This window comes from Sarcophilus harrisii, chromosome 1 (genome assembly GCF_902635505.1).
Source record: "Sarcophilus harrisii chromosome 1, mSarHar1.11, whole genome shotgun sequence".
Lineage (NCBI taxonomy): Eukaryota > Metazoa > Chordata > Mammalia > Dasyuromorphia > Dasyuridae > Sarcophilus > Sarcophilus harrisii.
The window spans coordinates 29,446,560-29,473,191 of record NC_045426.1 but is presented as its reverse complement, the minus strand read 5'-3'; the positions used below and the strand labels follow the sequence as shown (position 1 = coordinate 29,473,191).

The window sequence follows — 26,632 nt, the reverse complement described above, 5'->3', positions numbered from 1 at the left end:
GCATTAAGACATGTTTTTGTTTGCTGTTGTCATTAAGTGGGATTTTGGTTCATCTCTCCTTAAGTTTAATATGATGTGTCAGGTTCCCCCACACATACAACTTTTTGAGTATCTTTGCTAAGTGTAAACCATTATGACATTTTGATTTGCTTTATAGTGAATGGTGCTGGGCTTGCCATGGCAACCTGCGACATCATCTCTCTTAATGGTGGGAAACCAGCCAATTTCCTTGATCTTGGAGGTGGAGTAAAGGAGGCCCAAGTGTATCAAGCATTTAAACTGCTCACTGCTGATCCTAAGGTAACTCATTTATTATATGGAACTTAAGGTCAGATATTATGGTGTGGTCCTCATGGCCCTGAGTATTGGGAATGGATTTATCATTTGCAGGTTGTCACTTGTTCTTGTTGCTGTGGGTGATGTTCTGTGCTAAAAGCAATAGTTGAGGTTTTCCTGTGTTAGTATGCTGACCCAACTACTCCAGAGATGCTGTGGTGAATTCAGCATCATCTCCCTAACTAAAAATGTGATCAATTTTGCTTCTTACTGATCAGAAGCTGGAAAATTCTCAGGATTCCATAGAATAGAAAAATCTTGGTGTTTTAGGACTGCCATGCTGCTCAAGACTTGGCAGCATTTATTGTCATTAACCATGGATGTGGAAGGCATTGATATCTACCTGTTCTCCAGAAATTTACCCTATTCTTAATTCACTTGGAGAATAGTTTTGATGGACATTTAAAGGTTAGTCTTGTTTAGATTTCTGTCTGAAAGCCAAGGTGCTGAGGAATTTTTAAACAGCAGAAGTGTGATGAGATGGCAGGTAATTGTGTGGTATCCAGCCATTTATTTGATTGTTTGTATTTTAACAAAACACTAAATGTTTCTGGAAGTATGGTATAGTGGAAAGAACAATAAATCTAAAATTATAGGACGTGGGTTCAAATCTTGTTTTTACCATTTATTATTTAACCGAAGGTGGGTGGTTATAAAACTATGATTTATTATCAGTAAATGTTTAGTTTGTATACTTATATATCTATATATCTGGGGTCACATAAACATTTCTTGGTTGAAGAAGTCAAAAAGTTTAAAAACCCTGATCCATATGACTGGTTCATTCACTTTAACTTCTCAGATCCTCAGTTTTTTTCAGCTTCAGAATGAGGAATTGGACAAAATGACTTCCCTGGCCTCCTCTAGTTCCTGAACTATTAGTCTTCTATCTGTCACTTTCCTAATCTCTTATTGCTGTTCCACTTTGTCCTTTTTGAAGAGGCCTAATGACACCAGAAGGGTGATGTCTTCACTTGCAAGTGAATTGGTTTTAAGTGAGTCAGAACTGTGCAAAATCATCAACCTCACTCATTCCTCTACAATCATCAGAGTCTGGTGGAGAGACATGAGACAAAATGCCTGGCAATGACCCCCAATCTCTTATAGTTCAGTGAAAAGAACTCTGTGTCTGTTGTCAGGGTACCTGAGGTCATATTGTACCTAGTTATATAATGACTGTGTGATATTGAATGGCTTAATCTCACATGGCCTCAGTTTCCTCATTTTGAAACTGAGGTGGATGTACCAGATGGCCTCTGAAGTTCATTTATAAAGCTATGATTTTATGATCCACATAATTTAACACTTGTTATTCTTACACATTGTATCCCTCTGTGTATGTGTTTTTTTTTTTTTTTTTTTTTTTTTAAGATAGACTGTAAGCTTCCAGTATGTGGGCATGATATTTTATCCCTAATCACTTTCTATGGCTTTCATAACTGAGCATATAGGAAGTCCTAAATAATAGTTTATTATTTTATCAAGTCGATTTTGTTCTACTTTATTTTAATTTGCAGTATTTTATTTGGTGTATGCTGACAGTGGTGGGTAGATCTTTTTAAAGGCCAGAGGCTGTGTTGTTTAAGTGATCATTTATCCTATAATCCAGTGATTTAATATGACTAAGCATTTCTATATCCCTTCTTTATGGGCAAGAGACGATGCTTGTCTTTGAGCTTATTCTTTTGGTGACTGACAGAACTACTGTCATCCAGACCCTGACCGAATACTGATATTTTAATGTCCAGCTTCAGGAAAATGCAGATGAAACAATCCCAGACACTTACAGAGAAACATTCCTATTTTAATACCATGATCTCCCTTTAAATGGTTTATTGGCCTACTGGCTGCAAACTGTTTTAGCTAACAAAGCTCTTGAAATTATGCTTTTCAAGTAGTAATTCTTTCAGTATAGATTAGAGTCACTTGCATTCTTGCTACGGCTTCCCTTTTTTCTTATTTATTAAATAAATGGCCATGTTTTATCTGATACTGATCTTCCATCCCCTAAGGTTTTACTGGAATAGGAAAGTAATTGCAATCTCGAGTTACTCAGCAGCTACAAGAAAAGTCTCTGGAAATAATCCTGCTGTTTGCCTAAGTATCCTGCCTTCACAAATGAAATAGCAAAATTGTCAGTGGTTTCCTAATCATTTATTAATTCTTTTTCTCCCAGTATTCTACTCCCTTCCAACGGAAGGATGTTTTCATCTTAGAAATTCCCAGGCCAATTAAAGATTGTAAATATCATAGACACATCAAGCAATCTTTAAGGTGCCTTCGCTATCAAGAGCCCAGAGGACAGATGACTGTAATAAAACCATGAACTTTTAACTATGCTGAAATACAGTTTTAGAATAATGGAGAACTGCTGAGAGATTAAATCTAACATTACAATGATCAGATTTGCTTTAAAATAGCCTTTCTCTATAACATGGGTTGAATTTTAATTTTGTGAGAAATGTAAAAAAACAAGATCACAGGGGGACCATTTGCATTTGTAAAATCCTCATGGAAAGTGTAACCACAACTTAGGCCTACTGGAACTATTTGAAGCATTTGCTTAGACTCCTATATGAAAATGAGGAAGGGAGTCATTCTAGATGTGTATCATGGATTTCCTCATTTTTACATTGCACTTGAAGCAAATGAATGCCAGATGCCTGGAATCTTCCATTTTCCATGATATTTAAATTTCAAATCAGGTTAAAAAGCAGGCAAATGTAAGATTAGTCTCCATTCCAGCATTGTTTTCAAGATACAAGGTAGAAAACAGTATAGATTATTTCTCCTGCTTCTGCAAGGAAGTATAAGCAGCAATTATTTTAAAGTAAAACCACTACCAACTGACTAGCACTAGAATTGCTAAGAGCTCCAAAATAACTATTTCAAAGATACCATTGATCTTTTTACATATAAGAATCAGTCTGATGTATATACTGAGCTTCAAAATATTATATAGTTTTAAAAATTAGCATTTGTTCAACACAAATATCAGTTGATATTAACAGCTGTTTACTTGACATATGTACATACAATTTTATTGACATAAATATACTGTATCATTGGAGTATAATGTATAATTGTTATGTCAGTTACATAAAATTGATGTAGCTCATGTCAGGAACACCACAATGTTCTTTCATTTGACCCTTTTTCTAAGTGCGGATTGTTACATGGTGACTAGAGTGAACATGTTTCTGTCTCCGATGTTTGGTATCTTGGGTTATGATATTTTTCAAACCCCATAATCTCTCAGCGTTTTGCTTTCAAGATAGCTAAAATACAACATTGATTCCAATGGCTGCAGTTATTAACTATTTTACCATTCACTTATTTTTCTTGGGATGAAAGTAAAGAAATCAAGTTTGTCCTGGTTAGTTACACAATATACTTAATTACATCTTCGTCCTTTTGACTTAAAGGAGTCTAAATATTACTTTACCATTTCAAAAAAAATGTGTGATTTCATCAATGTTATGGGGGCCAGTATTGACTACAAAAACAGAGACTCTCAGAGTAAGAAAAACCAAGAAAAGGTTGATTACAATCTCTCAAAAAATGCCATCTCCCATCTGACAAGGTTTTTTGCAAAGTAAAAACTGCAAAACACAAGATTAAATACCCTGAACACAAAAGCCCCCATCCTCACCCTAGCTTGGCCTTTTCTCCTATTGGTTGGGGGAGTGTAGGCTTACATTCTAATTGAGGAAATCTAGCCCTAAAATAAGAGGAAAATGCCTTTAAATGAGGTACTTAAATGTTAAGTAAGAGATAGTAGGAAAGAGGAGGGGACAAACACCTGAACTTTTTTTTAGATATAGCTATACTTGTTATTATAAAGTCTAAAGTCACAGTTAAGTTATAGTTTAAGGTTATAGTTCCATAAGAGTGTCTTCAATCTCTTAATTCCACAAAGTGTGGATATAGTATTCATGAATGTAAAATTCACAACTGCTTCTAGACTTAAAAATGTTTTGTATCAATGCCTCTTCTCCATACTCATTAACCTCCCTATCCTAACTCTGACCCTGGAACTGAGCCCTTTCACAAAATTTTCTAATTTTCATAAGTTACTATGATTAAAGAAATCCTAAATATGAATTTTATTATAATTAGTCTTAGTAATGCCTTTACATAAATGTACAAGAAAGTATGTGCTTATTTATAGAACATCAGTGGCCTCTGACCATCTTTGGAAATAGTTCAAAGAAAAATATAAGGTTAGTTACACTTTGCTTTTTGCTTCACTGATTTACAAAATTTTTATCGGTATCTCTCCAATTTAAAAAGTGTCGAAAATACCAGGAACACCATGTTGAACAGTTTTTGGTATATGTAAGAAAAAAAAAAAACTTTTACATAGGACCAAAAAATAGAACTTTTGGCTTTGGTTGGAATGATGGATATATTTAATATGTTTACAAAATTGACTTGAGACCATTTGTCCTTTATAGGCCAAAGATTCTGCAGATCAGTCCTGTGAAAATGTGCTTGCTAGACCATGTCAGTTCATTTGGGATTGTGTTCACCCCAACTGGTCTTTTTGAACAATGGCATAACAATAAATGTAACATCCATTTTTAAGCTTTTTATTTTTAAATCATATGCATTTAAATCAAATTTCAACATTTACCCTTGCAAAACTTGTGTGTTTCAAATTTTTCTCCCTCCTTTTCCCTACCCCCTCTTAGACAGCAAGTAATCCAGTATATGTAAAACATGTGCAGTTCTTCCATACATGTTTCCAAAATCATGCTGCACAAGAAAAATCAGATCAAAAAGGAAAAAAAAAATGAGAAAAAAAGAAAAAGCAATTAAACAACAATGAAAAGGTGGAAATTCTATTCTGCCATCCACATTCAGTCCCCACAGTCCTCTCTCTGGGGGCAAAAGACTCTCTTTATCACAAATCTATTGGAATTGGCCTGAATTATCTCATTGTTGAGAAGAGCCAAGTCCATCAGAGCTGATCATTGAATAATCTCGTCATTGCTGTGTAGAATGTTCTCTTGTTTCTACTGACTTCATTTAGCATCAGTTCATACAAATCTCTCCAGGCCTCTCTGAAATTAATCTGCCGATTGTTTCTTACAGAACAATAATATTCCATAGCATTCATATACTATAATTTATTCAGCTATTCTCCAACTGATGGGCATATACTCAGTTTCCAGTCCCTTGCCACCACAAAAAGGGCTGCTAAAACATTTTTGTACATGTGGGTACTTTTCTTTCTTTCTTTCTTTTTTTAATAATGTAATGGTCTTGGTGTTTTTTTGGAGGTTTTGGGAGGAGCCTTCCTTTCAGTTTAGTAATCACCAGGAGAATAGCCAGGTGTTATTTATCAAATCCTTTATTATCTCCTTCACAATCCAATTTCCTTACCTGGGGCTCAAGCTAGCTTTCTTAGAGGCTTTCTGGAGTCTTGGTTTCAGTGGAGAAGCAAAGGTGGAGAGCCCTGCCATCATGGTAGTGTGAGATGGGATGAATCAATCTCTCAGTGTCCGAGGGCTTGTTTTTTGACCTCCAGCCACCACAAAGGTGGATGATGGAATGAATGTGTCTCTGGGTCCTTTCCAAGTCTGTGTCTGGCCCTTCTGACTCTCTCTCCAAGCCCTTCTGAGTCTGTCTTTGGTTCTGAGAGTTGGTCTCAGTGGAAAAATGAAGGAGAAGACCCTGCCACTAGGATAGTGTGAAATGAAGTGAATGAATCTGGCTCTGAATACCAGGGCTTGTTCACAAAGGTGGACAATGGAATGAATCTGTTTCTCAGTCCCCCCTGGCTAATATGCTCTATTCTAATTACATTATCATAGGTGTGAAACTTGTAGAACTATATTAAGTACTAAGTACATGTACTCAACTATTACAATTGCTAGTCCAATTGTTGTTTTTTGTTTTTGTTTTTGTTTTTTTACAAATTCAATAGACATCTATTTTTGTTGTATTTTTCTCCATATTTTTTGGTTAAATATGACATTATATCATTGATTAAAAAAAACAAATAGACATGTAAAAGAACAGTTATTTTAGGCATTTCATTTATACCAATGTTGCCATAAGGACCAATTTGAAATGGTTGACATAATTTTTTTTTTAAATTATAGGATCAGAAATTTAAATATTGAAACTACCTTAGATAACATATGAACAAACCCTTTATTTTCAGCTGAGGAAAGTAAGGCTCAGAAAAGTTTTAAAAAATGACTGAATTGTCACTACTTAGCTAGTAAGGGGCAGAGCTAAGATTTGAAACCCATTTCTCTAACTTTAAATCTAAATGTTCTTTCTCCTGTAGCACAGTGCCCTCACTGAGAATAATCAGATTTCTCCACTTTTCAAACCTTGACATGGTCCTCTGAAACCCTCTGAAAGTTTCAAGGTATCCTTGTCTCATCATTATTCAAATCTATAACACTAGCAATGGCAACAATACGTAATAGTAGTACTAGTACTAGTACTACTATTAGTACTAGTACTATTAGTACTAGTACTACTTGTTGTGGTTAATATAGTAATGAAATTTTGGTCTTCTTCTAGTATGAAGGACAACAACCAGAAGTAGTAGTCACATTATATGGTTTGCAAAGGAATTTTAAAATATTAACATGAGCCCCTCTCGATGTTCCCTTTTTACTATATTAAGTAATGTGACACGAGTTCATAATGAGCAAGAGCAATTGGTATGTGTAATGTCTCATTTTGTTGTTATTGTGGCTTTCAGATAATATTTAGAGACAATATAATTATTAAGAAAACTATAGAAAAGAAAAATAGCTGGAGTTAGAAAGAATCACAGAGAAATCATTTATATGAGTTTTGGAGACACAGAATGTACTTGGGGTAATGTACTTAGGAAAGTGTTTTAGAATGGAGAGAAATGAAACCTACCTATCATATTTTTGGTATCAGGGTTATGCAAATGCCTTGAGCTTTAAACAAACAGGTATGAGATTAATTCATTGTAAGTGCCTAACATATTTTTAATTATTCTCTGCTAAGAGTTTTACAATATTCCATTTCTAGCTTATATACCCTTACTTCAGCAGAGCCCAAAGAGTTCATTAGTTTGACATATACCTTGAATATTTTCTCTTATCTACAAGTAGCTATTTGCATTCTGGAGTAATAAAACTCTTACAGGAATTTATTTTCAAACATAAATCCCAACATTTTCCTGGAATGTGAACATTATTTTGGCAATGATTTGAGTACGTTCTCCTTTGAACACTGCAGCAATAGAAAACAAATTTTGCTTTCATCCAAACTTATAAAGATTAGAAGTTTATATAACTATTTCATAATGGTGCTAGTCAGCTTGGTTTTGCACCCTCTATGAATAATAATTGTTTTGTTCACATATATTTGTAACTAAAGTCATTTAGTTTCCACCACCATCTAATGAATAACCCCTGGTTGTTAATATTACTTCTTGCATAAGTTGTAAAGCTTTAAACCATCTTGCCAAGAGTTTCTTATCATACAACCTGTAGATTGACTTTGTCAATATTGGCAGTTCCTGCATTTTTCTTTTGTTTTCTTTTGTGATTTCTCATTTCTTGAAAGGTTTAAAGTAGTTTGTTTCTCTGTAAATGACTCATTGGCAGCATATTTTATTTGCTGTAGTACTAAGCTATAGGTGAGTTTAATACTAGTTATTCTTTCCTTATTTTGTACATGATTTATATGTCTGATTTCTACCCTCTTTCCAATAAAACAGATGTAGTCAATTTTTAAGCTACTTACTGACACTCTCTGGAATAAACCAGAAATGCATATCTGCATTGTGTACATATACACACAAAAATGCACATGTGTGTATAAATAAAACCACTCTTTGCATTACTCTGCAAAAATTCGAATTTTAATATATATTATTTTGTTTCATGGTGAGTGATTAAAAATCTAACAGATTTTCAGATATTTCAGTAAAGTTAGTAATTGGTCCCACTGTGTTTTATAATTGATTATGAATCTCATACAGATAATCCATCTTCTACACTTAGAAAAGGAGTAAAGCATTAATCAAATTATAAGGTCATATAGGTAGAAGAAAAATATAATTAGAACTGTTAGGTACTCTAGATTATTTATATTTTTGCTAATAATAAGATTCTATAGAGAAGCTTATTTTATGAATAACAAATTCATATAACATTTTCCACAGAGAAGAATATTCTACAAGTAATTATAATCATATTTCAAGTTTTTATAGTTAGCGATTTAGAGGAAAAAATTTTTCCTAATAAGATGATAAATAATGATCACCTAAGAAATCTTTGCCTCTCAATTTGTTTTCTTTCTTATAACACAAATGTATTAAACCATATGAGGAACAACATTTATTTACATTAAAAGCAATTCCTTTTATTTTAGCCTCTCTGGGAAACTTCTGGAGTATGTGCATAGATTTTATATTGACTTATCATTGTATTATTATTTCCCTCAAGTAAAATGTAAACTTTTCGAGGATAGGGACATTTTCTTTTGCCTTTACATTCCCAGTACCTAGAACTGGGATTTATTAATAGCAAGTACTTAATAAATGCTTATTTATATGAATGAATGTGTTTTTCATTAGGAGACATTTTGGAAATACGAGAGTTCATAGAATCACTGGACCTGAGAGTTAGATGGGATCTCAGTGGATAGATAGTACAATCTATACCTCCCCAAAGTGTCTTTGCTATAACTCCCAGAACTGGGTGTCATTCAGATTATGCTTAGGAAATCTCCAAGGAAAGTGAATTCACTATCTCCTGGAACAGTCCACTCCACTTTTGGATAGCTTGAACTACTGAAAAAGGGTTCTACACTTTATAGCCAATTATATTTCCACTACTACCATGTCTAAATTTGACTATCTTTACTTGTATACCCATTGCTACTAGTTTTGCAACCAAGTAGAGCAAAGCTAAGGGGCAGGTAGGTGATATCATAGTACAGACAGCACTGGGCCTGAAGTTAGGAAAACTCATCTCCCCAAATTCAATTCCAACCTCAAATATATTACTAACTGTGTGATACTTTGTCCTGTTTTCCTCATCTGTAAAATTAGTTGGAGAAAGAAATGACAAATAACTTCAATATTTTTGCCAAGAAAACCCTAAATAGTGTCAAAAAGAGTCAGCATGATTGAAAAACACTAAAAGATGCTTCTTTTATATGATACCTATCAAATACTGAAAAGTTGCACTCTAATGAGAAACATTGATTTGCTTTAAGATTTGTCCAAGTGAGAATTAATGGAAGTAATATGGTATTTCAGAGCATATTCAGAGATAGAGGACTACCTGAAAAAGAAGAGTACTTGTGATAAAATCCCCATAAGACAACAACAACAACAAAGCAAAAAACAAAAATAAAACCCTTAGCTATGGGAGCTACCATGTCTTTAAGATCAACATTATATGTTTGGAATCTGTTACAGTACACAAATGATTACTCAATTGCTGAGTCCATGGCAGAGATCATGACAGCATTTGTTGTTCCCTTGCCTAATGAAATTTCACTACTGTGGCTTGCCATTGCCCTCCCCAGTTTTGCCACAGATCTGCTCAATGCTTATGTCAATGATTATGTCATTGACAGCCACATGCATTGTCTTCCTCAGTACTTACCTTCTGGAGCTCCTTTCAGCTTCTGTTCTAGCCTTCATGCTCAACTCCTAGCAGGAAGTTACCCAGTAGCATTGGGCTCTTTGCTGTCTACCTTAATTCTCCCATTTGACTCACCTGTGACTCATAGCTAAGCAGATTACAGTGAGACTCATGATTTGGGGCAGAATTGGTGTGATTCAGAATAGCCAAAAAGCTTCAATAGCATCCCAATTTGTGTGGATTATTGAAAGAACAGAGCATGATCAGTCAGAAGCAGAGAAGACTTGGGATTGAGGGGTTTAGCCATCTTCAATTCTTGAGAGGCAATCATAACATGTTGAGTTTCTTCCCAAAGGGCAGAACTAGGATCAGAGACTGAGAGTTGCAATGAATCTAGGAGGTCAAGTTATTTTACAGATGAACTCACTAAGGGTGGGAATGATTCCCAGAGTCACATAGTAAATAATAATGATAATAAAATAGCAATAATATCTAATAATTATATAATACTAATTATGTGCAAGACAGTGTGATTCTCACCACAGCTCTGAGAGGTTGGTGCTATTATTATTCATGTTTTACAAATGGGGAAACTGAGGCAGAAAGCAATTAAGTGAGTTGCCCAAGTTCACACAGCTAGTAAGTATCTGAGTCTGAATTTTGATTCAGAGCTTCCTGATATCCCAAGACCCAATTGGAACTCAGGGCTTTCTAATTCCCAAGTAAAACATTCTACCAACAGCACTACCTTACTGTCTAGAAATAAGGAATGGAAGTTGCAGAGAGGTTCATTCTTGAGGTAAAGAAATACTGTCCCTAAAATGAAAGCTTTAGGAAAGTTGAATGAACTGCTTCTAGGGCAAGCATCCTTTAGCTTTTTTTCTGGCATAGATGCCTTTTACAATATGGTGAAATTTATAGACCTCTTCTTAGAATAATTGCATGTCACTGAAAAATAAATTGATAGGATGACAAGAGAAACCAATTATATTGGGAAAAAAAAAGTTCTTGAGATCTTAAAAAGTTCACATTCCTCAGGTGAAGGAATCCTATTGTAGAGCCCCACTCACTGGCAGTCGTCAGAACCAAGGCAAGACACCCATTTTGGAAGAATGTTGCAGACAGATTTGTTGTTCAGGTTTAGCCTTTGAATGCTCTCCTCACTTGGAGATTCTCTGATCTCCCATGCTTTAATCAATGAGTGACGATTATGATTTTATTGTTAAGTCATTTCAGTCATGTTTGACTCTTCATGACTCAATTTGGCGTTTTCTTGACATAGATACTAGAGCAGTTTGACATTTCCTTCTGCTCATTGAAAAATGAGGAAACTGAGGCACATAGTATTAAGAGAAGTTATACATCTAGTAAGTGTCTGAAACCTGAATTTGGCTCTTCCTGACTTGAGTAATGGGGCTTTATCCACTGCATCACCCAGCTGCCACAGAATATTATGATACTTTCATAATATTTGCTCAATAATCAAGGGGAAACATTATTATCAAGCTTCATTATTGAATAGCAGTAAGAAAACTATAATGGTCGCTGATCCCTGCAGGTGCGAATACTGAATCTGATGAGGAAGAATAGCTAAAAATGGCCCACCCATGAGCCATACTCAGGATGATGAGAAAATTATTATTTGACCCTGCTCTATATAGTCCTGTCCCAAAAAACAACACTTGGGAATAAGGTGCACTATTTATCACTGACTTCTCTTCTAGGATAGGGTGATCCATCAGGAAAAGAGTTGAGAATTTGCAGGGTCCTATACAGTACTCACAGAATCAACCATCTGATCAACCACTATCTTTGGGCCAATCATCAATGTGGAAGATGTGTAAAATGTCTCTCCTACCATACAGTTGCTATGTGAGATATTCAAAGCCTTTATGGTAGAGAATGTTGAGAATGTTGAGTAAATAGAATATTTGCTATTTTTATTATTGCTAACATATTCCCATACCTCTCTAAAGACCTCATTTTGGGTAAATTTGTTCACCCTCTAAATGCATCTCACATTCATAAATTAGTTTATATAGAACTAAGTGCTCATTGTAACCTTATTTCACCCAATAACATATTTTTTGCAAACTAAGATAACCTTTGGGCAGGAACAAATTGGACAGATTAATTTATGATCATTTCCTTAATTTCCTAGTCTTATGTTATATATGTATTATTAAAGTAAACACTTCTGTGAGGCAGGGCAAATATTTTCTTTGTTTGGCTTCCTCATATCTATACCTAATTCCCCTAAGAGTTCAATGATTTTACTTTTATGAACTCCATTGACCAAAAAAAGCCCAATTGAAAGCATGGTACGGTTTAGAATAATGCCTTTCCAAATGACAGAGTGACCAACTTTACTGATTTTTGCATGTTCACTGTGAAAAATCAATAAAGAATAGCAGTAGTATGTTATAGTAAAGGGTATATGGACTAGTATATTTTCTAAAGTTTAATGTACAATATAGACATTTAGTGAATATTGTCTACATATTGGCCCACAGTCATTTTTATTTAATTTTTCATGAAAAATAACATGATTTCCTGCTAACCATTTATTTGTTTGTCCTATTCAAGTTGGATTCATTACAGGCACAACTGAATTATATGTTCAATCATATATTAATAGTTCCTTGTCTCTATGCATAATCCTGCAGTACAGAATGCACAAGTATTATTGTTCCAATTTTCAGATGAAGAAAGACAAATAAGAGAGACTAATTGTTTTTCACAAGGTCACACAGCTAATCTCAAGGCACATTGTGCCTCTCATTTGAAAAAAAACAAAACAAAACACCTCAATGTTCATTTAAATTAATCATGATACCTATCTATTTTGAAAGGCAGATTTAAAAAAAAATCTCTGATTTTGATTACAATTTACTGTGTTAAAATATTTCTTTATCAAGATATCTAAGATCAGTTTATTGGATAATAATAGTAAAAGTTAATGTTAAGGTTGTTTTGTTTTGTTTTGTTTTCCCGGATCCCTATAGCGTCATAAGTATAGGAAATTCATATGAATTGCCTTCCTTTGCCTTTACATAGTAAAGGTGATTACAGAGAACTTTCAGTTTTGTAAATCTCTTTTGTTAAAGCTCCATGAAGTTGGTAACCAAAATGTTAGCCCCATTTTACAGATGAGAAAATTATCTCAGAGAGTTTGAGACACTTGACTCTTGTCAAAAAGATAGCAAATATAAGAGATCCAACTTGTACCTTAGACTTCATACTCAAAGTTCATTTTCAATCCATAGCAGCTTTAGAATGAAAAATCAAGTTCCCCTACCTTATCTTTCTAAGATTTGTTGGCTACAGTTTCCATTATAATTAAGATTTTTTAGTCTTGTCTGTGTTCTTATAGTTTACCTCCAAAGGTTCTAAAATGAAATCTCACAGCAAGATCAAACATCTTTGGTTATTTCAACACACATTCATCTTTTTCTTCTGTGACATTTACAGCAAAGTAGTGGTTATTCTTCTGAACTTGGATTTAGGAAGACTGGAGTTCAGAGCTTCCCAACCAATCAATACTGTCTTACTCTGTCTAAGGGTCATTTTCTGAGCTTTATTTTTCTTATGTCAAAAATAGGAATGATAAAAAAAACTATTGCATGTTTTGCAAAGTGATTGAGATTCAAATTGATATTAAAAACTTTGCAAAATTTAAAGTGCTAAGTCAATGTGAGTGATTTTCACTGTTGCTACATTAGTAATAATATAAATAATTGTGATAATTAGTGAAATGGAAAAAATAATTCCTAAAAGGAAACATTTTAAAATAAGCGACTTTGAATGCATTCACTAAACTGCAATTAGCACAGTGCCTTGCAGAAAGTAGGTGCTTAATAAAAGCTTTTTGATTGTGATTTATATAAAGGGCATATCGAATCTTTGACCATATCTGGTGTGTGGAAATTTTAGTATCTTTTTTTCTCATAGTAAATTATTCCATTGTAGAGAAAAACAATGTAGTTAAGAGAAAGCCATGAAAAAAAAATCCATGTTTAAGCTAACCTTGTGGCATATATTATTTGTGTGACGCTGAGCAAGTCACTTAGTTATTCAGTACTCCAGGAAACTAAGACTATACATCATGAAGAAATTCCCAATTTATATTGGCGGACCTTCCGCTCTTTGAAGTTCCCTATACCACTGACATCAGAGATACACTTCCTATCTGTATCCCTAAATTATTCCATTTTCAAAACACTTATATCTCACTTTCAGCAAAAAAGAAGCTCACATGTAATTGAATCCTGTTTTCAGTTGACTAACCTGATTGTTTAAAGGGTTTGATTTTTTTTTGTTTGTTTTTGTTTCAAATTTGCTCATATTGAGTTGTTTAAATTAGTGGTAAACCTACAGTTACGTATTCTTCTATTGTAAGAAGGACATAACAAAAAACATTGTTGAAAAAATTAATAACACAAATGAACAGTCTGAATCTGAAGTAGACTCGATATCTCCTGAAGTATATTGCTTGCACATTTAATGCTTTGATTGAATACTAATAGGAGTCTGTTTTAATTATTTTAGGATTAACAGTAAATTGTTGTTCATTAATATTTGAAATAGTAATTGCAAAAGAACTGGATTCAGAAATATTTAAGAATTCTAGAGGTGACCTCTTGTATTGTCATGACAATCTGGCAGGATCTCTTGTAGGCATTACTGATGAGAGAGCTTCTGGAATGAATGACTGGCTGATGGGAGGAAACCAAACTCAGAATTTTCCCAGCTACTTCTTGCCAGAAGCCTTGAATACACATTCTTTTAAGCCTCCTTGTAAGAACCTATTGATTTTCTGTTGGAATACACGGGGGAGCTGCTGAAATACATGGGAGCCACCTAACAGTGGCTATTTGGAGATCTAATCCAGAATGGATCTCCTCTTGTGGGAAGATGATAGATACAAGGAGACTGAGAGGCAGTTGCTGTTCTCTGACCTCTCTGACTAAGAGGCCATTGTGTTGTCTGACCTCTCTCCTCTTCCCTCTGCCTCCAATTTATCCCATTCCTAATCTGCAACACTTGTGTCAGCAAAGGCTACCTTGCAGCTCTTTCAGATTTTATGATCCATTGCTGCGGAGGCTCTCGGGGAATTGACCTGTCCCTTAACAATTTTCCTATGTGATCTAACCATCCTTGCCTCTTGCTAAAACTGCCTAGTAAGATAATCAGATAATAAGCAAGATAATCAGAGGAGGCTGACTTTCTAAAATTGAAGAAGACTATCTCTATCATTCCTCTCCTTTCCTCAATTGTTAGCATGTTGTACTTTTTTTCATATCTTCTTTGGGGTTTTCTGTTATCTTCTATCTCTTCCATATTCTTCTGAATATTTCCCATTAAATTTTCTCTAATTCTTCCTCTGCCTTCTTTACTATTCATGCTTATCGACATCTTCACATATTTATTCTATATGAAGCTCATATTTCTTCTTTTAGGTTTCCATTTTGGTGCTGAGGGATGTGATAATTGCTTTACAACTTTTTTCCTTCTTTTCTAAAGACTTTGCTGCCCAACCAGTATAACACCAATTTGTGGTTTTAGAGCATTTTAATGTTTGTAAAATGTTTTAAAATATCATCTCATTTTGTTCTCATAACAACTTTGGGAAGTATGTACTATTATTGTCCTCATTTTAGCCATGAGAAAAATGTGACTCAGGTTTTCTTGACTGTAGCTTTCAAACCCAATCCACTGAACTGCCATGGTGCTTTTCTGTCCATATAGTTTCTGCTCCAAGTCTACTTCAAAAGCATCTTAATGCTGATTTGGGGAACAGGAAGATGTGTTTTTCACATGTGGCTTCCAAATTTTGCTGGCTGTGGGATTCTGAGGAAATCACTAAAACTCTGCCTGCCTCTTTTTGCTCCTCTGTAAAAGAAGAAGAATATCAACAACTTTCCAGTGATGATGTGAGATTAAAATGAGACAGAGTTGCTACAGTGTTTTGCAAACCAAGAGTAACTTTAAAATAAATACTAGCCATTATTATTATAATTTATAATAATAATAATAATTACTACTACTACTACTACTACCTATACCCACCTTAAAATACAATGGCTTTCTAAATATACACTATTGAATGTTTTAAAACATATGACTTTAAAGTTAAAAAAAAAGTATTTCATAAATATTATATCAATCACAGCAAATCTGTAAATAAGGTGCTGTTTTTACTCCCATTTTACAAATGAGAAAACTGAGTTACATAGGAGTGAAGTGTTGGGGCCGTACAGAAATTATATATATAATATGTAGCTCTTTCCTTACTGTACTATCTGTTGTCCTTCAGATATTGTTGTATCATGGTATTAAAAACTTATCTCAAACATGGAAATATCAAATGCCTTTCCAAAAGGTCATAGAACTAAGTACATCTCCAAGTCTAGAAGCAGCCACATAGCTCAGTGGATAGACTGCCATACCTGGAGTAAGAAAGACCTAAATTTAATCAGATTCAGACACTTATTAGCTATGTGACCCTGGGTAAGCCACTTAATATCTGTTTATCTTAATCTACTGGAAAAGGAAATGTCAAATCACTTTAGGAACTTTTCCAAGAAAACTCCATATGCAGTATTGGTGTGAAGTGATCTATGGGTAATAAAGAGTAAGACATGATTGACTAATCAACAACAAGGACATAGAACCAGTGTGGTTCATAAATGGGACTGATCTACAAGATCAAGTCCTTTTAATTCTAACACTGATTTTTTAAATCTCCTCTTTCAAGTGACAAATGTATTTATCATAAGTATATTGAAAATAAAAATTCTTCACTAAAACAAAGAATGACAGCAAGAAGAAATCACTCTGTCCATGTTTCTTCCAGATGGGTCTGAGTAGGGCTTTTTCCACACATGGTTACCAGATGAGTCATGTTGAGTGAATTGACTTGGCAGATTGAAAAGAATCAATCCATTTCATCATCACATTATTTTTTTCCTACTTCATTGACCAGTTAGACTGAATTGATTAAATCAGCCATTGTTCTTATATTTGTAGACATGGCCTGAAAATTTCACTTCTTTCTCTCTGCTTGCTTCTTCTATCAAGGTTTCTTAAACATTTTCTTTGTGTAGCTTATTAAGACTTTTTCTTTTCTTTGAAGTTCATTCTGCTGAATTGTTTATCCTAATTTGGGTGTCAACTCTCCTACAATTAGATATCTTTTTGGAAGGTTCATGGATATTTTATCTGCATTTCCAGCATCATCTCTGGGGTATTGCCTATTACCACCATTGAAGTCTTCTGTAAATGCAACCTTTCGAACACTCATATTAGTTAGTATTCCCAAGGGCAAACTGGCACAAATCCGAGTTAATTATTTTTCTTCCAGCTTATCTATGGACTCTTTCATTAATCGTTATCTGTAAGCATTCTGGACACATCCCTTTTTCTCAATTAGAACTCCAGTAGAATAGTTTTCAGCAAACATTTGGATGTCTCTTCGAATACTCAGAGGCCTTAGGTTAGTAAGAGTGCACAGAAAATCCATTTGAAGCTTTAACCCTTGATCTTTTGAATTTCACTAGTTCATTAATTATAAGGAATCAATATCTCTGAGACAGTGAAATTGTGTAATTTATTATTTTCATCATGATTTAATGATCGAACAAAGGTGGAATTCAGTTAGCAGGTGTAAGCAATGATAAATATTACTAATCATCAAGAGATATCATCATTTCTGATTTTATTTTCTGTATTCCACAATCTATGAATAATAATTGTAATTTAAGAGCAATGCTTGAAGGTGTCCACAAAACTGACCTTTTAGATAATTAATAGGGGGCACCTAGGTGACTCAGTGGATAGAATGCTGGACCTGGAGTCAAGAAGACTCATCTTCCCAAGTCTGAATTTAGCCTCAGACACTAGTTAACTGTATGATCCTGGTTTGTTTCTTCATCTGTAAAAAGAGCTGGAGAAAGAAATAGCAATCCATTGCAGTATGTTTGGCAAGAAAACGCCAAATTGAGGTTACTGATAGTCAGGCAAATTAAAACATTTGAACAAGAGTTAATAAACATCTCATTAAGGGATCCCAGATATTGATTTTTGTGGTATTATTTTTCTTCCCCATATTATTTTTTCTTTATATTATCAATGTCTCTATATTAATCTATGTATAGAAATTAATCTATCTTAAGCATCTATTACAGGTGAAGTACTGAACCTAAATGGAATCTACTGGAATTCCCATTTCTTTTTTGTTAGATGCTTATTTTGCATCTCACCTCCTCAAGGTCAGGTTCTTTATTTTCCTTATCATTGGAAAGTGATTTTTCTTCTTCCTTGCCTTCCTTTTGAATTCCTTCTGTGACATATTCAGGAGAGCAACCACCCCATAAAGTATCTTTTTCTACCAAATTATAATTAAGGATTATATTATGATTGCTTATGAACTTTCATCAGCAGGATTTGCATCTTTTTGAATTTAATCTATCTCATGTGGGTGCCTTTATCTTTTCCCCACTTCATTCTCCCCCAGCTAGTAGAAAAAAGTTAATCATTTCTGTTTTCATTTCCTAGTGATTTTTCAAAATGAACTTTGTGAACCTTCTAAGAAATCATCACACTTTGAGCTTAGTGATGATAGTTTAACTAATTCAGTTTTTCTCTTTTAATTTACTATCAACTGCTTCTGTTCACCAGAGATTTCTTTCCTATTATTCTCAGTATGTTTAGCCCCTCTCAATAGTTTTCCCGCTCTTGATTTATAAGTGTTTTTATATAACTTGGTCTTCTTCCTTTCTTTATTAGAAAGTATAAACTTCACTTGTGGTATAGATTCCTGGTGAAATGTGAAGAAAGGGGGGAGGTCAAAGCCTTCTGAGCTGGACAAATGCAATTACAAAGGAGCATCTCCAAAGGAATGTGTCAAATTAGTTTTGACACATGTTTAAGAAAACTGAGTTCTAACCAGTATATGGCACAGGATTTGTACTGAGTTTCTTTGTGCAGATGAAAAGTGAAAACTTATTATTGTTTTTATCCTATTTATATGGATTAGTTTTTAGTCTTCATGATAAAGTAGTTTGTACCAAATGCTTTTTATTGGATTTCTCCCAAAGTTCAGAAATATTTCCTCTAAGCTACTAGAATAATCCTTTAGTTGGATACTTAGAAAGAACTGTGCTTTTATTATTATAAAATCTCTATTCAGGCCTGCTGCAACTGCCTTACATAATAGAGTTGAACATTGCACATTACATCCCTAAATCCCACCAATTAAACACACTCTTTTTCTTTTTGGTATGAGAAGCCGAAGTGACAAAAAAAAAAAAAATCAGGACCAACTTGAAGATGACTGAACGTAGGTTTCCGTAGCCCATTTCTAAGGTGTTCTAAGCTTTGCCAACTTGGAATGGTATATCAGAGCCTGTGCTCTATTGCCTCAGAGGATTCCAGTTCACCTCCATGACATGATATAGAATTGGAGACAGAGATGGAACAATCTGTGTGTGAATCCCATTTAGAAGAAAATACATGGAAAACTAGGACAAAGTAATAGATAAGAAAGGAAGAGACACAGCTGAGACAAACAGAAGAAGCACTGTGTAGTCAGGTGGAGGGGTATAAGTAGAATCTCAAAGAAGATAGGGAGTAATTAGAGAATCAGTAATTTTTTGGAGTTTTAGAACTCTAATGGGAAAATTTTTTTTCATTGACATGGATTGTAGAAAGTCTATAACTTAATAGTAATATTGACAAGTGGCACTTAATAAGAACCTTTAATGTTTATAAAACACTTCATATATATTAGAGTCCCAGTTTTATCTCCAAAAAATCAAGGAAGTTGAGATATTTGACCATGGCCATACAGGTTGTACCAGAGTCTGCCATATTGCCCCCTCAGAATGTCATGCTCTTTTTTTTAGCACAAAGACTTGCTAATTCAACTTTGTCTTTTTGCACTTATTTTAATTATTCATAGACCTTGTTGATCTCCTGGGAATTTTTTAATGTCTTCAGTTTTTGCTTACTTATGTGTTTTCCTATTATTTAGCATTTGTTCCCAGAGTATGGAGAGAGAAGGGCAAGAAGAGAGAAGGATCAGTGTTTATGACTTCTATGATTCTCATGCATTTTGGTATCTTTTCTACTGGTTCTGATGGATGTATAAGGAGGAAATTCAAGTTAATAACTAAGAGTTAAGGAGGCCCTTGACATTACAGAGAGATAGGTTAATAGCAGCAACAACAATAACTAGCATTTACATTTGTATGTAACAAGTAGATGGAGTATCATACCTGGCAACAAGAAGATTCATCTTCCTAAGTTCAAATCTTGCTTCAAACACTTACTGTGTGATCCTGAATAAGTCACTTTACCATGGTTGACTTAGTTTCCTCATCTGTAAAATGAATTGCCACTGAATGCCACTGAACCCTTTATTTGCCTCTGGAATCCCTGACAATTCTTATAATATGAAATGAATTGGGGAGACTCAAGGAAAAGTAGGCTTATTGGATAGTAGAAGGGCACTCATGCAGACTCAGCTCACCTCATTCTGTTCTTTCTGCCCCCTTTCCCTTATCTTGCCCACTTATTGTCCTACACATCATCAAAACTTCAAAATGTAGTTATCTCAGCCAAGGGATGCTTTAAAGATGTTCCTAGATGTTCCTATCTCTCTAGGACTACAGCATAGTAGAAAGAACAGTACTAGATTTGGAGTCTGGAAGGCTTGAGTTCAAATCCTCTTTCAGATGCTAGTTTTTGATCCTAATCAAGTCCCTCTACCTATCTCAGCTTCACTTTCCTCATCTATGAACTGAGAATCACATGATGTTTGACTGCAAAATTATGATTATAAATCCTAACTAAATGCTTCTTCCTTGGCAAGGTTGTTGTATTAAATGAGATAACACCTACAAATACTTTATAGATCAAAAACATGATAGAAATGCTTCATCATCGATGACCAGTTCTGATGGACCTGGCCATCCTCAGCAACGAGATCAACCAAATCATTTCCAATGGAGCAGTAATGAACTGAACCAGCTACACCCAGAGAAAGAACTCTGGGAGATGACTAAAAACCATTACATTGAATTCTAATCCCTATATTTATGCCCACCTGCATTTTTGATTTCCTTCACAAGCTAATTGTACAATATTTCAGAGTCTGATTCTTTTTGTACAGCAAAATAACGTTTTGGTCATGTATACTTATTGTGTATCTAATTTATATTTTAATGTATTTAACATCTACTAGTCATCCTGCCATCTGGGGGAGGGAGTGGGGGGTAAGAGGTGAAAAATTGGAACAAGAGGTTTGGCAGTTGTTAATGCTGTAAAGTTACCCATGCATATAACCTGTAAATAAAAGGCTATTAAATAAAAAAAAAAACAATCACAAAAAAATTAATGTTAAAAACTATCTTTACATGTATTTCGAGAAGTAAAATACTATTGAGGAAAAAAAAGAGGGGGGCGGAGCCAAGATGGCGGAGAAGACACACGCGTCTTTCTAAGCTCTTCTCTTACCCTCTTTATCAATATTATATCGAGCCTCAAAAATAGTCTTGACTGCTACACCAGAAGATAAGAAGTAGAACAACTCACCGGCCAAGAAAAATCTGCAGTCCGCCAAAAGGTTGGTTCCGGGGCCAGGGGAGATCGGCAGACTGGGAGAGAAATTAGGTTCCGAGGAGAGTCTCAAACCGAGGGTGAAGGCACAGATCTCAGCACAGTGTAGCCCAACCCGCCAGTAAGGGGCTTTTCCTTGGGAGTTGTGATCCTGCACGCAGGAGGACACAGCCCGGTTAGCCTCCAATCTGGCAGGGGGGAGCTCGCTGGGCCATAGAGTTTTCCAGGGCCGGACGGCATCAGGCAGAGACTCTGGGCAGAGTTTGTGGCTGTCCATGCCTCCATGGGTCTGCCCTCAGCTGCTAATACCACAGTCCCACAAGAGGCCCGGCCTGGGCGGTGACACTTCACCACTTAGTCTCTAGCCAAGGCAGCAAATCCACTCAGCCCTACTAAGCAGTTTGATAGCTCGGCCAGTGCTGAATCCACCCTCCTGTTGGGGGAAGGGAAAACCTCACACAGAGCACTCCCATACTGAGCCAGAAACGGTTTACATCTTTCCCTGCTCTGCAGAGGAAGCTGGTAACCCCTGCCTAGGAGACCTACCCTAAAGGCTTTAAAACATGAATAAAAAGATGAAAAGAACAATCGACAGCTTCTATGCAGAAAAAGAGCAAGTCAGCAAACCTGAAGAGACCTCCAAACAGCAAAATGCATCAGACTGTCCTCCTTCATAATGCTCTATAGAAGAGGCCATTAAAAGTCTCAAAAGAGAGAAGATAAATGGGGAAAGGAAAGAGAGCTTTTAAGAGAGCAAAACTTCCTGAAATAAATTGGAAAAAGTTAAAATTCTCAGGAAGTGCAGGGAAACAAAATTAGTGAATTGAAAGAAAATAATTCACTAAAAAAAAAAATTAGTGAAATGGAAAAAATTCACAGACCAAAACAATACATTCAAAAACTCAATTGGACATATACAGAAAGAAGTAAAAAGTTAATGAAGAAAATAATTTTTAAAAATTAGAACTGAACAAATTGAAACTAATGATGCATTGAGACAGCAAGAATCAGTCAAGCAAAACAAACAAATGACAAACTGGAAAAACCACAATTATCTACTTGTTAAACGACAGACTTGGAAAATAGATCTAGAGAGATAACTAGGATTATTGGACTTTCTGAAAACTATGATGAAAAAAGAGCCTAGATACTTATTTTTACAAGAAATCATCAAAGAGAACTGCCCAGATGTAATAGAATCAGAAGGTAAATAGGCATTGAAAGAATTCATCGAACACCTTCTGAAAGAAATCCTAAAATAAAAACCCCTAAGGAATATTGTCCAAATTTCAGAACTATCAGATTAAGGAAAAAATTTTACAAGCAGCCAAAACCATTTAAATACCGAGGTGCCACAATGGATCACCCAAGATCTGGCTGCTCTACATTAAGGAAAGAAGGGCCAATATGATATTCAAAGGCACAAGAACTTGAGATGCAGCCAAGAATAAACCACCCAGCTAAGTTGAGCATTTTCTTCCAGGAAGAAGATGGAATTTAATGAAACAAATGAATTTTGTTTCTGGAAGAAAAACCAGAACTAAACAAAAATTTGATCTCCAAGAATAGAACTCAAGAGATGCAGAAAGGTAAAAATAACTCCTTGAGAATTGTATTTCTGTTGTGGATATTAAAAAGAATACATGTATAATTTGATTGTACTGATATAAATGAAAAAGGGAAGTAGATATGGAAAAGGGATGATGGCAGAATAAGGTGGAAGGAGGGATAAAAGAGGAAACCACATCCCACAAAGAGGCTAAGGAAACTCATCATATCTGAGGGAATTTAGAGGGGGAGGAACATTGGTGAATCTTACCTCATCAAAGTTGGCTCAAAGAAAAATAATTGACATTTGTTTTAGAGAAAATTCTCTCCCACCTCATTAAAACGGGAGAGGAAAAGGAAAAAAAAGAGAATAAGGGAAGGAAGAGGGAAAGACTCAAAGGGGGAGGGAGGGATTATAAAGAGGATAAGTATCGTGGATACAAGAGGGGTACATAAGTTTGAAAAGGGGAAAGAGGTTGGGGAGGCAAGAATAAGTAAAGACAATCTGGGTTATTAGGGATGGCAGGAAATCAGATTTAGTAATTCTAACCGAATGTAATGGGATGAACTCCCCATAAAGAGGAGGCAGATAGCAGATGATCAAAGTCAGAACCCTACAATATGTTGTTTACAAGAAACACATTTAAAGCAGGGGATGATATAGAGTAAAAGTAAAAGGCTGGAGCAAATCTATTATGCTTCAGGTGAAGTCAAAAGCAGGGTAGCCATCCTTATCTCAGATCACAAAAGTAAAAATTGATCTAATTAAAAGAGATAAGGAAGAACTACATCCTGCTAAAGGGTAGCATAAACAACGACAATATCAATATTAAACATATATGCACCAAGTGGTATGGCACTCAACTTCCTAAAGGAGAAGTTAAGAGAGTTGCAAGAAGAAATAGACAACAAACTGTAATAGTAGGAGATCCTCAACTTGCACTCAGAATTAGACAAACCAAACCACAAACAAATAAGAAAGAAATTAAAGAAGTAAATATAATATTAGAAAAATTAGGTATGTTGGATCTTTGAGAAATTGAATGGAGATAGAAGAGAATATATTTTCTCAGAGTTATGGAACCTATTCAAAAATTGACCATATATTAGGACATAAAGACTAAAATTAAATGCAAGAAAGCAAATAGTAAATGCTTTTGTCTTCAATATCAACAAAAAGTTAGGGGAAATAGACCAAAAGTAATTGGAAACTAAACAATCTCATCTTAAAGAATGATTGGACAGCAAATTATAGATACAATTAATAATTTCAATTAAGATAATGACAATGATGAGACATCATACCAAAATTTGTGGATGCAGCCAAAGCGGTAATAAGAGGAATTTATATCCTTAGAGGCTTACTTGATTAAAAAAGAGAAAGAAAAGATTAATGAATTGGCTTGCAACTAAAAACTAAAAAGACCAAATTAAAACCCCAATCAAATACTAAACTGGAAATTTAAAATTAAAAGGAGAAATTAAAAATATTGAAAGTAAAAAAATTGAACTAATTAATAAAACTAAGAGTTGGTTCTATGAAAAGCCAATAAAATAGATAAGCCTTTGGTAAATCTGATTAGAAAAGGAGGGAGGAAATGAAATTAGTAGTCTTAAAATGAAAAGGGAACTTTCCACCAATGAAGAGGAAATTTGAGAAATAATAAGGAGTTATTTTGCTCAACTTTATGCCAATAAATTTGATAACCTAAGGAAATGGATGATACCTCCAAAAATACAGACTTCCAGACTAACAGAGGAAGAAGTAAATTGTTTGAATAGTCCCATTTCAGAAAAAGAAAAGAACAGGCAATTAAACAACTCCCAAGAAAAACCCCAGGACCAGATGGATTTAATGTGAATTTTACCAAACATTTAAAGAACAATTGGTCTCAATGCTATATAAATTATTTGATAAAATAGGAAACAAGGAGTCCCACCAAATTCCTTCTATGACACAGACATGGTAATGATACCAAACCAGGTAGGCTGAAAACAGAAAGAAAATTATAGACCAATTCCTAATGAATATTGATGCTAAAACTTAAACAAGATATTAGCAAAAAGACTACAGAAAATCATCTCCAAGATAATACACATGATCAAGTAGGATTTATACCAGGAATGCAGGTTCAATATTAGGAAAAACTATCAATATAATTGGCCATGTCACAACCAAATTAAAAAAACATATGATCATCTCAAAGATGCAGAAAAGATTTGATAAAATCCAAAATCCATTCCTATTAAAAAACTTGAGAGTATAGGAATAAATGGACTTTTCCTTAAAATAATCAGCAGCATCTATTTAAAACCATCAGTAAGCATCCTATGTAATGGAGACAAACTGCAACCATTCCCAATAAGATCTGAGTGAAACAAGGTTGCCCATATCACCAATTTATTTAATATTGTATTAGAAACACTAGCTATACCAATAAGAGCTGAGAAAGAGATTAAAGGAATAAGAATAGGCAATGAGAAGCCAATACACTCTTTCCGATGACATGATGGTATACTTAGAGAACCCCAGAGATTCTTACAAAAGATTAGAAATAATCCACAACTTAGTAAAAGTTGTGGTTATAAATAAACCCACATAAGTCATCAGCATTCTTATATATACAATAAAAATCCAACAGTCAGAGTTACAAAGAGAAATTCCATTTAAAGTAACTACTGATAATATAAAATATTTAGGAATCTATCTGCCAAGGAAAATCGAAACTTTATGAAAAATTAAGACCACTTTTCACACAAATTAAGTCTGATCAACCAATTGAAAATATTAAATCCAATAGGCGCAAATATAAAAGATTATTCCTAAACTAATCTATTTATTTAGCGCTATACCAATCAGGACTCCAAAAACTATTTTAATGACCTAGAAAAAACAACAAAGTTCATATGGAAAAAAAGGTCAAGAATTTCAAGGAATTAATGAAAAAAATCAAATGATGGTGGCTTATGTACCAGATCTAAAACTATACTATAGAGCAGCAGTTACCAAAACTATTTGGTATTTAAGGAATAGATTAGTTGGATCAGTGGAATAGATTAGGTTCAAGGAAAAACAGTCAACAAAATAGCAACCTTAGTCTTTGACAAACCCAAAGATCCCAGCTTTTGGGATAAGAACTACTGTTTGATAAAATTGTTGGGAAAATTGAAACCAATATGGCAGAAACTAGGCATTGATCCATACTTAACCGACACCAAGATAAGGTCAAAATGGGTTCATGACCAGGCATAAAGAATGAAATTATTAATAAATTAGAGAACAAGGATAGTTTACCCTCAGACCTGTGGAAGGGGAAGGTTTTATGACCAAAGAGAACTGAGATCATTACTGATCACAAAATAGAAAATTTCGGAATACAAACTGAAAAGTTTTGTACAAAACAAAAGTAATGCAGACAAGATTAGAAGGAAGCAATAAACTGGGAAAATATTTTACAGTCAAAGGTTCTGATAAAGGCCCATTTCCAAAATATATAGAGAATTAACTCTAATTTATAAAAAATCAA

The 26,632-nt window shown here is 34.5% G+C and overlaps 1 protein-coding gene across 1 annotated transcript in view; it reads left to right on the top strand.

Moving 5' to 3' along the window:
- SUCLG2 (succinate-CoA ligase GDP-forming subunit beta) overlaps nt 1-26,632 on the top strand; it is a 317,191-nt gene that overhangs the window by 180,374 nt on the left and 110,185 nt on the right. The window contains exon 9 of the mRNA XM_023498103.2: nt 158-300. Coding sequence (XP_023353871.1) covers nt 158-300 — 143 coding nt within the window. The remainder of the gene's footprint in view (nt 1-157; nt 301-26,632) is intronic.